Genomic DNA, 13,082 nt, shown 5'->3' on the forward strand with positions numbered 1-13,082 from the left:
TGAATTTATTTGTATTAAACCATATAGTATGGGAGACTAAGTAACAAATGAGATAAGTTAAGCAGTCCTTTCAGTGGTCCGCGTATCCACTATCTCAGTCTTAGTTGAGTATTATCTGTATACAGTCAATATGTGCTTATTGTGAGGTTCGTGGTTCAAGAGAAACTCGTGGATAAACCTGTGATATACACTGGTAATAGGTTCTTTTTATTTGCCACAATTTATTTTCGTCCAACTGTTTTCTATTATTGAGTTTGGCACATTACCTGCAAGATAGTCTACACGCTCATTTCTCCCAATGCCCGTATGAGATAGCCAACCACATAAAGGTGATCTTCTTGTCTTCTTGTATTTTATTGATAATTTCTTTAACATAAAAGTTAATTACCGGACTGCCACGAGTTAAAACTTTTAACTCTCGCTCATGGAGTCTGTAGCAATTACGTATGACAGTTATTCTTATCGTTTTGTATCTTGTCCAGTGCTTTATAAACGGCAAATAGCTTTGCTGTTAGAAAACCAGTCTACAGAGGCTGACTGAAATGTTGCTCCCTTAATAGTTTCGTGTACGCGGACCCAACATAGTCATCCCCCTTGACTCGACCTAAAGAGATTAAATGATGATTTTTATAAACTTCTTCCACTATCTGTTCGAACAAAATGCAAATGGGTATATCTCTTTTTGGTAATTTATCGTTGAATGTAAAAGCCAGATTTAGTCTGCTTTTGATTCCGCAAGATCGATGGTAAGATCATTTATATTTGTATTCTTTATAAGCAACATATTTAGGGGAAAATGTTTTGTGATGATGTAGGTTTCTCTCGAATCAGAGAGCCTCAGCCTATCTTAGTAGTATCAGGTCCCTTCTGTTTTCCAAAGAGGTATTTTAGGATATTTTAGCCTCACAGTGTACATACTCTTCAGCGGACTTGTTTGAAATTCACTAGAGCTACTGTAACTATGGTGTTGTGTACAATATTCAGCATTATTAGATATGCTGGGAGTTGTTGAGGAAAAACATTGGCTGTCATACATCTTTCTCTAAGCTAGAGTAGCTATGTCAGAAGACAATCAAAAATGATACCAAGGAACTAATCTTCTCCGTATCGTCCAATTCTAATGTATGTTCCGCCAAGCCGAGCGCCGAAATTATCATAGTATGCAAATATGTTTAACAAAATTTTTGTTCCGCAAGTTTTCGATAAGTTTCGCATATATATTGATGTCATCAAAAGCTTGGATTACTCGGACTAATGTTAAATCCATACTTCAGATAAAATCAACCCATACACAGATATTGTAAAGATACTTCCGAACATTCCGTTTCCATATCGAAAAACCCAAGCATCAATGACACTGTTCATGAAACCGCGCCGCCTCCGTACATCCACTCCGCGACTGCACCATCGCCCGATCACAAAAGGCAACAGAAAAAAAAACCTTCCGTATCATCCCGATCGACGATCCGGGGCCGGGGGCCGCCCCGAAAAATCTTTACAAACCGAATTACGACAAAGCAAACAAAAACAATCGAGCGCCGGTCGTGTGGGCGGGGCCCGAGCGCCCATCACGCCCCCAGGACTCCGCCCGACCGACCAATCCGCGCTCGCCGTTCGTCATCGAGGATAGACGGGCGGACGGGCCCGCGCCGCCAGTCGCCCGATGGCCCGGCCAGAGTGAGATTCGACGTCGTTGGATGCGCGGGATGTTCGGAACGCTGAGGCAGTCTGATTAAGAGGTGATACCGACGTAGTAAAATTTTGGTGGCACCGACAAATAGTGCAATAAGGACGGGGTTTCTTCGATTGGGGCGAAGTGATGGATGTTTGTAGCAGGAGCAAGGAGTGTTTGGAGGTGTTGGAGGACCGAGAGATGAAGGTGAGTGGTGAGGTTAGCGGGTTTTGTATTGATTTTCGCGCGGAGACTTCAACGGTCCATAACGACAGAAACACCTTGCCAACTACAAGTACAAAAATACCATCTTGGGATATATTCTTGCCTAAATTATTTTTGAAACCACTATAGTTCACCTATTGAATAATTTTGTCCATATAAAAAACTTACTACAACTATGATTAATTCTCTTGAACAAAAATTTGACAATTGTATAAAAAAACACCATCTCCAAATATATTCTTGTCTAAATTACTTTTGGAGCATATGGTTCACCTACTGAATCATTGTGTCCATATAAAAACTTACTACAACTCTTGACGAACTCTCTTAAACCAATATTCCACAATTAATTTAAAAAATTGAATCAACACTTTTTGATCAATAATGACTAAATTCATTATAACAGAACTTAATTACCAGACAAATCCTAAGCATTCAACTTAGCTAATTAAAAATTACTCATTTTAATTACAATTAAAGTTCATTTAATAAATTTGTTTAATATATTTTTGAACTAACGGTCGAAAGAAATTCATCGAGCATATGCTCTGAGAGCAGGCCAATTAAATAAAATTGTTACAAATATTGTATGTTATATTTTAATAACTAACTGTCAGATATTAACAAAGATACAAAACAATTCCAATCAATAAATAATCAATAGATCTAGATTAGTTTAAAAATACTGTTATTTTATTGTTATTATTTTATATTGAATAATTATACTACAAATAACAAAAATTCCATCATCAAGAGTACCTGTACAACCTTTTGAAACCATAAGTTAATCAATTGAGCCATTTGATGGCATGAATCAAATTTAACCACTACATACCAACTTATCCATAGTCCATATAAAGAACTAACTACAACTATTGATGAACTCCAATGTGCCACAATTAATTAAAAAATTGAACACTTTTTGATCAATAATGATTAAATGTATTATACCGGAACTTTACTGATTACCAAAATTCGTCAAACTAATATTCAATTTAGCTAATTAAATATTACTCATTTTAATTAAAATTACGGTGTACTTAGGTTTTCAACTAATGGTCAAACGATATTCATTGAACATATAATCTGAGAGATATTGTAAGTTCTCCTAATATTTAATTATCAGACGATAACAGAGAATATTGATATTGATATTTTACCATCATCAAAAGTATGTGTGACTTTTTTGAAACCTTAGGGTTAATCAATTGAGCCATTTTAAAGCATGAACCAAATTTAACCACTACATATCAAATTATACATAGTCCATGTAAAAAACTAACTACAACTATTGATGAACCCTCTTAATAAAATATTCCGTAATTAATTAAAAAAATTAATTAACACTTTTTGATCAATAAAAAAAAAGAAATTCATCGGACCTAGACTCTGAGAGCGGGCCAATTAAACAAAATTGTTGCAAATATTGTACATTGTCCTTTAATAATTAACTGTCAGAAGATAGAAAAAGAAACACAAAATAATTCCAATTAATTTATAGTAGATCCATATTACTTCAAACATGCTGATACTTTATGTATTTGGTTTGGTATTATTCTATATTGATTAAATTATTCTAATTAATTAAGTTTTTCCATAATATTTAGGAAAAAATTTTAAATACTATGACCAAGTTTGTGATAGATAATTTTGAACAATTTAGATTAGAAATAAAATTTGAATCAATAATTTTTATCAACAATATTAATATTATATAAAAAGAAAATTAAGTTTGAAACTTAAAGCATTTCCATTTATATTATAGATAACTCTGTAACAATTTCGCGATAGATATATTAGATAAATACAAACCAATTTTTTAAATATCACAATGTAATTTATGGTATTGTAAACTTGAAACTTATAAAATATAACACAACCTTACGTAGATTTGACTCAGTATACTCATATATTATGTCACATTAATAGGAAAAGAACATCTTATCTGTCGAAACAAAAATAATAAATCACAGGAACAGGATTCCAACATATTATTATGTAGCAATTAGTTTGAGATATTATAAATTCTACTAAAACCAAAATCCAAATACAAAATATATGATTAACTTCAAAATGAATTAACATAAATTAATTATTTAAACTTATGTATGGTCTCTAATTTGGGAAACCAAAGAATAGTGAACGTGGTTCTTTAATAGGCTGTTGTTATGACGCTGGATAAAATAGATTATCACAGATACTTTTAAGAACACAACAAAAATTAACGGAACGGTTGTACAAACATTAATAGTAAAATATGTCAATAAATTAAAAATATGATGATATCTGTACCATAAATGTTCTTCTTTGAAGGAATACACAATTAAGGGTCAATTATATCAAGTAAGGTTTATATTAAACTAGCATATTCCAAAAATCTTATATATTGGGAGCTTGAGTTTTATTACTTTATTACTGTTTCATATAAAATATCATTATTAAGACATCATGCGTATTAATATGATAATGCGCTCTCCTAGAAATGTTCTTCCCAATTTCGAATTTAAAATATGGCTATTTAATTAAGGAGATAATCAATATACAACTGAAGAACCCAAAAACAAACGATTTTCTCACAGACTTCTGTAAAGGAACCCCAAGGGAGCCTTAGACCACATCATAAATAACATATCATAGAAGATAGAACCAAGAATCTATTCAATAATGTGCAAAATGCTGTAGCATCATCAACTATCCCAACCTTCTAGAAAATAAATCAACTATTAATACAAAGTAGACCCTAAACACGTATCACTTTTTCGAAATCGTATAAATTTCAGGAAAATGTATTACGACAAAGGCTTTAGGAAATCGTATCTCACTTTTACATCTCTACATAATTAAAAATATTTAGCTATGTTTCCTAAGAAATCATAAAAGGTCTGATTACAAATATAAATAAAAATATTAAATATATATCAATTGTGTGGTAGTTTTTCAAAATAAATAAAGAAAAGTTCCAAGTTATATTTTAGAAATTGTTATTAGCCATTGATGATCTATGAGTTTCCATATCACACATCAAAATAACATATAAAGTATTTTAATATAAATTAACTAATTATTAATATAAACAATTAAATATTTTATGACTAATATTACAAAAAATGGGTTTAAAATATTGTGATAATTCGAAATTGTAAATCGGTTATTCATCGGTTATCATCCATATTTTAAATGGAATTGTGCAAAAGTAAGAACATACGAATGTAGCTTGAACTTATAGAATTATAGAATCAGTATTCCCTGATTTGTGTAATTTTAATAAGAGAGTATTTAATAAATATAACGTTTATAAAACTTTAAGTATACTAATACCAGCGCATTAACCTAATATACCATAGTGTTCAAACAAGTCTCTATCAATAGGATTTACTTTTTAATATGTGTCACTTTGTCGCTTTTTTTTCTCAAATCTCAAGTTTTATTTCTTCTTGAATATTTTAAAAATCTTGAAGGTAAAAGTTTAAGCTAAAGTCATTGACTTCTGTTAAAAACGTATGAATGTAGTCGATAAATTAGCCCAATCTTCCGGAATGTGACATAAAACAAACTATGTAATACATATCTTAGAAGATAAAATCTTCATATTAAGATTATTAATGAATTTTAAGAAAAACCGTACAAAAAGATCCATATTAAAAATGTGGGGATTTATAAGAATGAAAATCTGCAGAAATAAAAAAGACCGTAGTTACCATACATACAAATGAGGCCAAAATCTCTTAGTACATCAGATAAAGAATGCGACTGAGTCCAGAATCTACAGTCTACAGTACGTCGACAGTGCTCGAGAACTAGAGAAAAAAATCCGGGAATGTGTAACACTGTATATCTTATACGCCTACAGTTTATATTACATAACAAACGAATAAAAATCATAAACTATTGAGATATGATGACGTCACATTAACAACAATCACTTCTAGAAATATTTTTATTTATCCATCCATCTATCTATTAAGTCCATTTGATTTTTATAGACGCTAATTTAAAAAAATAACGAAATTAAAGAGAACACTCAGCAAAATAGTGGTACTCGAGACTAGCCGACGTAGGATCTCAACAAATCGAATGCCAATAGGGAACGGGTCCTTTTCTATATATCGCACTATTCTAAACAAACATTCCAGGATGATTGAGACCTGACAGGTGGTACATATTTATCTAAGACTGTTATTTTTTCAAAACACTCCACACGGACGGAGTTACTGCACCGTGTATTTGAAAATATTTTTACAGGAAATTGAAACGGCCATTGTGAAGGACGACGTCTTCGAGAACTTATTAAAACATTTAACAAAATTGATTCTTGTATAGAAACCAAATAAATGAAAACTAATTTGAAATTATATATATTAGAAAACCGATTTTATACAAGCGGTGAAATATAAACGCCAATACAATCTTATGTAGTCTATTCAAAGTTTTTTTAGCAATGCGTCGTGGATATTCGTGACGTCGAAACATTACAATGTCGCCGCATCAACTCTGAGTTTTAGTTCAGTTTGGCTTTGCCACACAACAAAATTATAATCTAAATAAAATAATTGAACAAAAATGTTATCAAATATAATTTATTTTAACATTATAGTACATCTAATACATATATTATCGAAGTGCTTAAAACTACAATTAAGAACACAGGTATAATAGTTTGTAGGTTAGATTTGTTTACATTGAACTCATTCCATGAGGTAGCGTATCTAGGCGCATTTTTTATGTAGTGTTATCTCCCTGGAGGCCTAATCCAGCTAATTAACAATTGTATATCTGAGAAACGTATTATATTTTCATTCGAGAGCATATTTGGTTTTTACGTTTAGTCCTTGTTTCTTTCGATGGTGTGTTTACCTGTCAAGTCATCTTAGTATCACTGTATGTTTTATTTCTTCTGCTACTACCTGTGTACACCATTCTTGAAGAAATTAATCACTGAATTCTGTCTAATACATTTACCGTATCTACAAAATATTTAGTATTCATTCCCTCCTCATACGTTCTAACCTAATACTTATTTTTAATTTTGAAAAATTACAATAATATCTGTACACACAAATCTTTCACGCCCAACAATATCATTTTCTACAGTTATTTCAATTAGTTATATGCCTAATTATTTAGCTTTAGTTGTTTCCAGTTTCATCACTCTAACTTAGGAATTTGCAGCATTGCATACATTATCACATATCCTGAAGGTTTTAAATTGTATTTTTTTTAAGGTAATGTCTGGAAGTTCCATTAAACCTCCCCGAGGGTTATATTTACACCATTTAAACCCTATGCCCTGTAATAGTGTATGAGAGGATGTCTTACATCCCTCAAAAAGCTGCATGTCCCTAGCTCTTTTATGTAAACTTTCCAGAGAGACAATTTTCTCTAAAATAATTTTAAATTATGTTTATTTCGATAAAATGGTTTGTGTATTTACTGTTCTTATACATTTCATATATTTGGTCTCGAATAGAGCCAATAACAAGATGGTCAAGATTCGTCACCCACTTTGTATGTAGACGGGTTTTCTTGGGTGAATCTAACGTGTTATTCTTCATTTTGTAAGCGATATTAGTCACAGAACCCACAGTAATATTTAACACGGCAGCAATCTGCTAAAAAACATTCTCAATAAAATTGTAGGGACTTATATTATTTAATATCATTAATAATTACCTCTCTAACGTAATTTACAGGCAAAAGGATCCTCCGGTATCTCGTTCCTTTTCGAAATAACCTATTAAAGCCTAAAATAGCAGTCAATTTATGACCCTGAATATCTATTGTTTTCGGCATTTTCAAATAAAGTAATATGATATATTACAGAGCGACGTAAAATTTATCAAAATAAAGGGCTAAAATAATGTTGCCGGTATATAACCTGTAATAATTATAACTAATATTTTGAATAATTTAGAGTACATCTGACAAACGGACGGTGATCAGCTGTCAGACGTATGTAAAATTCTTAATAGCAATAGTGATAAGGTTTTAACTCTTACTTATAAATTATTGTGGTTGTATAATTAACTATAGTTTTATATAGATGTAGTATAATGTTAAAATAAATTATATTTGGCAACATTTTTGTTCAATTATGTTATTTAGATTAGAATTTTTTTGTATGTCAAAGCCAAAATGAATTAAAACTCAGAGTTGATGCGGCAACATTGTAATGTCTCGACGTCACAAATATCCATCACGCATTAATAAAAGAACTTTGAATAGACTATATATCATAAACTAGTACTAATTGCGTCACTTAGTTGTAGTTATCAATAAAAATAAAAACCATAACAGTGACAGAATGATATACCATAATTCAACAATTTATGCTATTTGGTCTTATTAGATATTTGCAAGTATCTGAATAATTTTTTCACTATTATACTATTTCACTATATACTATTTTCAATCTATTTTTACATCTTAAGCATTTCGAAACCATGCCCCAGCCAAGCCATAGTGCAATTTGTGCGTCTTAACCAATAAGTGGTTGTTGCGTCTTTATATGTAAAGGCATTTATTATTTATGATTTATACATCGATGGGCAATATTTCTTTCTTCGATGGATCAACGTAGTTCGGATGCCGTCGACATAATTAGATGTAACAGCTGACATATGTTTATAAAAAGTTAGGTTATGATAGAGAATTAGAAATATAGAATAAAATAAGTCATTTGGCATAACGTACAATTAAAGTGACCGAATCAAGTCCATAAACAGCTGAGAATGTAATTTGCTAAGCATATTAAAAGCATATTGGTCCTTTGAGTTGATGCACCTCTTTTATTCTATAAATATAAATATTTCGTGAACCGAAATCGCGGGTTAAGAGCGCCAAATGTGATAATTATATGTGTTATATATGCACGCTACTACAACAGAGCTAATACATTAGCCACAATAGTAACAACAGCAACAACAACTTTTGTACTAACAATTTAATTTAGTTCTAGCAGCTCGTAATGCACCACACCTTGCAGATATCCGCAGCAAGATTATTGTATTGATATAGATAGCCTGTACCAACGCACGACATTTTGTACTTATAATTTGTACTTGTCTTAGAACCATTTTTCATAACCACCAGACGCTACAGAAAAATTTGGCAAGTAATAAAACCGTGATGTTGAAACGGTTTACAATGATATTTCATATAGTAGCCATTAACATTTTATCTCCGTATGGGTTCTAAACCACTGGTTCGTCAACAACAAAGCTGTCTGAGAATATTTGAAAGTTCTAGCTATTATTGCTGGTTTTCTTCGACATTTTTTGGCACCCCGAACTTTTCTTTGTCATTGATACCAAAATCACCAATTTTAGATCATTGAAACCAAAACCGATAATTGAGATATAACGGAACAGTATCACCGTAAGTTGCTAAGTGTATGATGGGCTTCGGCAACAGATTTTTTAAAATCAAATAACGTAACAATAAAATAATAAAAGTCATGAATATGCTATTTTATCTACATAATTGTCACAACAATCGCATTTAACTGTTAGGCTAGGTTCTTTACGTGGATGCATAATATTTTCATCAATAAATATCACTAATCAGAATGTATTCAAACACCTAATATATCTTTCTAATTTTGCCTTATGTTACTATTAAATTATTATTTAGCGTTTAATTAATATTTTATTATATATTTGTTAGGGCCCCTTTTCCTTCTTCTTATTATCTTAGAATTCCATAGCACTTAATTTGTTTATCGTTGGAAATTAGTTAGAGTTAGAATTAGTTAGAATTCACTTTCTTATCTGCATCTCTCTATTAGAGGTACACATATATATATAATCTAGTTACTGTTAAATTGTTAAATATTTTAAAGCTTTTATTCTTTCTACTGTTATGTTATGCTCTTAATATATTTATTTCCTTATTTTTATTATCTATAATTATTAATGTTGTTTAAAATATGTTAATTCTTGTTTTACTAGCGTAAAAGTGATAAGATATGAAAATCGTAATGCTGTTCATTATGAATTTCTTCTGCTACATCAAAACACGTACAGGAAATGTTATATGAATTTTATGCATCGCTTTTGTAAAGTTATTCTTCCCAATTCAAGGCGGGTATTATGGCGTGATGACTCTTGGTTTATAACCATCGAAAACGATGGATTTATTCATCAAGATCATTCACATGCATCTTCTTACGCCGTATTACTTCTTCATGACTTTTTTATAAAAAAATAATATCATTCCACAAGCGCCTTATTTGCTTGATTTAATTCCGTCTCGCGAACTATGAGATATGGAAGCATCGTTAGAAGTGAATTAAAGATATTAAAATTTGAAGGTTTTAAGGGCTATTCCAGAAATTGTTCTGCTGTTTCGAAAACTCGAGAAAAAAAAACATTAAGAGAAGTTATAAGGTAAATAACCCATTTTGCGTTTTAGTTGTCTGCTGTCTTACCTATTTTCGATTACAGTGTAATCTCTATTATTGAATAATCACATCTGCAGCCTGATTTTTAATTTTGATAAAGATATGCTTATTTGTTTGACAATATACATATTTGGTTACTTAAATAGAAACAAAATAATTCCAAAACTTATCTTATCCAAGATTCTGACAAAAAAGAATACTTTTCTCGCACAGTAGTTTAATTTATCTGCAATAAATACTACCACTTTTGAATGTATAATAAATTTTACAATAAAAAAATTAATAAAAAGAGTCTAAATTGCCAAAAATACAAAAGAGTTAACAACTCAGTTATTCATTGTAACTTGGAAAAAAACCTTCATTATTCGGATCGTCGAAACATACTTTCATAATTTGTTATCCAAAAATTTTAACATGTTCATTTTCGTAAAAGAATTTCGACATTACTCTTTATACTAAGCCACACGTCAAGTTTCTATACATTATATATATCTTACCTATTTTACTAGTTCAATTTTAATATTCTTGTATTAATCTTTGAATAACTTTAGGAGTAAATATAGTGGCCCCATTAAATATAATTTTACAATTTCGTTCTAACGTTTAATGATATATAATTTAAGTTAAACCAATTCTTTAAAAAAATGTAAGCCCCTTAAAATTAATTCTCAACGGTACTAAACTTATTCTTCTAGTATTCTCTTATTCATGTTATAGTTTTAATATATATTATCATATTTCTGTCATTTTATCACTATATGCACTTTTCTTTAGGTATATAATCAATTGTCTGGTTTTGAGGTGTTAGTGCAGACAATTTGTATTAAAAATGTTAAATAAGAAACATTACTAAATGAAATGAAAAGTGTTTGTTCGAATTAAGTTAATATAAATAAAATACTTAGGGTTTGCTGTATCAAAAACTGATATGTTAACGTTATGGGTAAAACATAAATTGTTGACGTCATTTTTTGTCGAACCTAAAACTCAAAAGAAAAGAACAACAGGAAAAATCTCGGAAATATATGTAAAGATGCGTCTGATAGGCCGTCAGTCATCATAAATTTGTGACTCCGGACGTAGGGAAGGGTCCGCGAGCAAAAGGTCCTGGTCGGAGGCTAACGATATTAATATAAAGCCAACAGTCTCACACCCTTGTAACGTCAATGTGCCTAAAGTGCGAAATAATAGAGTGGGCCAGACAATGGGTGTCATGTCGGCCCGATACGGTGGTTTTGGTTCGGTGGGCACCCTCACGCGTCATTACCCATCAACGGATTTTTATTTCGACTCTCGTATAGAGATTTTCGCAGATTTGTGACACAGATACACCTTTGTGGTTTCACCCCCTCCCCACTCTTGCACTACATGTTTCCATTTTCATGTTTTGTGAATACAAATAAATACTATGAAACATATAAAAGAATAAAATTATTACCAATGGTTGGTTTAAAGTTACAGAATAATATGTCGATTTCGAAGCTGTTCGCTGTGTCTTACACCCAAAAGGTGATTTCGTCACATCCACAATTTGACTTAGAATCGCATACAGACAGGTGCAAGATTCGAAAAAGGCGTATTTTAGTCTTGTTTATAATTTTACTTCGATACTTAGATTTGCGAGATTAGGAATTATAAAATACAGCATATACATTTATTATTATCACCTTTTTTATAGTTTTCATATAATTTTTATAGCTAAATTCACTATGCCTAAAGCACTAACAGCTTGAGATCAGTTGCCTCAGTTAGTATCTATGTCTATATCGATAAGTTCTATAAGTATCTATAATATATATCAAGAAAATATGTGATCATTTTAAGCTGTAACTTTTTAAACCAATTTACCTTTTACTGTTAATTCCAATAAAGTTTGATGAGATATAATTTAAATTAAACGTGTTTCAATAACACGTTTAATGTAATCAGTCTTATGTTTGGATAAAACCATTCTTCTTGCTCTTCGGACACGTTGTCACCATTATAAGTTCTCGCGAAAAATGTAAATATGATTCTGCAAGAAGTGAATGTTAAGGATATTTAGACAAATAAGTTTTTTTTTCATTTACTAGGTTGACCAGCTAGAACCAATTGGTCTTCCGCTGATGTCGCTTCAGGCTCGAGGTATGGTTGTTTTGCGGGCGACAGCGACAACGACTGGTACTGTCGTAGTTTGCTTTCTACCGGGGATTGTGGACGGGTAGGGATTTGATCAAGATGTTGTCGTGTTCTAAGGTTCCTATGGAGAACCTCAGACTGAGCATTTTTATGAAATTTTTCACAAACGGGATGCCTGATTCGAGGTGTGTATTGACGTTTCTCATAAACCATGGGGCTTTTTGGATTAGAGCACTTGTAGTAGTTCAAGTTGCCTCTTCGAGACATACCTGTATCACATCTATGCTCCATTAAGGCAGATTGGACGGACTAGCATTTTATACAGCGTCGCTTTCTGTGGGATGGGAAGATTGATTTTTTTGCAGAGTAGAGGAAATAGTAGGCTGTACACATCATTTCCTTTGCATATGGCGTGCTGAATTTGGGCTGACCATCGGAATCGGTGGTCGAACTGGAGACCGAGGTATGAAACTTTCTGGAGCCATGGGATAGGAACTTTATCGATTTAGAGGTGATAGGCGCGGAACTCCTTCTTGCGGTGGAACAGAATAGCCTGAGTTTTGCGCGGGTTTATCTGTAGCCGCCAGAATTTGTACCACGTTATCGCTTGGTTTAGCTGTACTTGTAGTCTGTTGCGAATAGCGTCGGGACAGTAACCGGTTGTGAAGA

The 13,082-nt window shown here is 31.7% G+C and overlaps 1 protein-coding gene across 2 annotated transcripts in view; it reads left to right on the plus strand.

The window, feature by feature from the left end:
- Positions 1-1,673: 1,673 nt before the first annotated feature.
- The window catches only part of Awh (LIM/homeobox protein arrowhead), a 100,254-nt gene continuing 88,845 nt past the window's right edge, over positions 1,674-13,082 (plus strand). For both annotated transcript variants that reach the window (XM_076415546.1, XM_076415545.1), the window contains exon 1: positions 1,674-1,879. In XM_076415546.1, the coding sequence (XP_076271661.1) occupies positions 1,820-1,879 (60 nt within the window). In that variant the 5' untranslated portion in view covers positions 1,674-1,819. The remainder of the gene's footprint in view (positions 1,880-13,082) is intronic.

Source organism: Rhynchophorus ferrugineus, unplaced genomic scaffold (assembly GCF_030347505.1).
Source record: "Rhynchophorus ferrugineus isolate W39M unplaced genomic scaffold, kcgeb_rfMv2 rfM10, whole genome shotgun sequence".
Lineage (NCBI taxonomy): Eukaryota > Metazoa > Arthropoda > Insecta > Coleoptera > Curculionidae > Rhynchophorus > Rhynchophorus ferrugineus.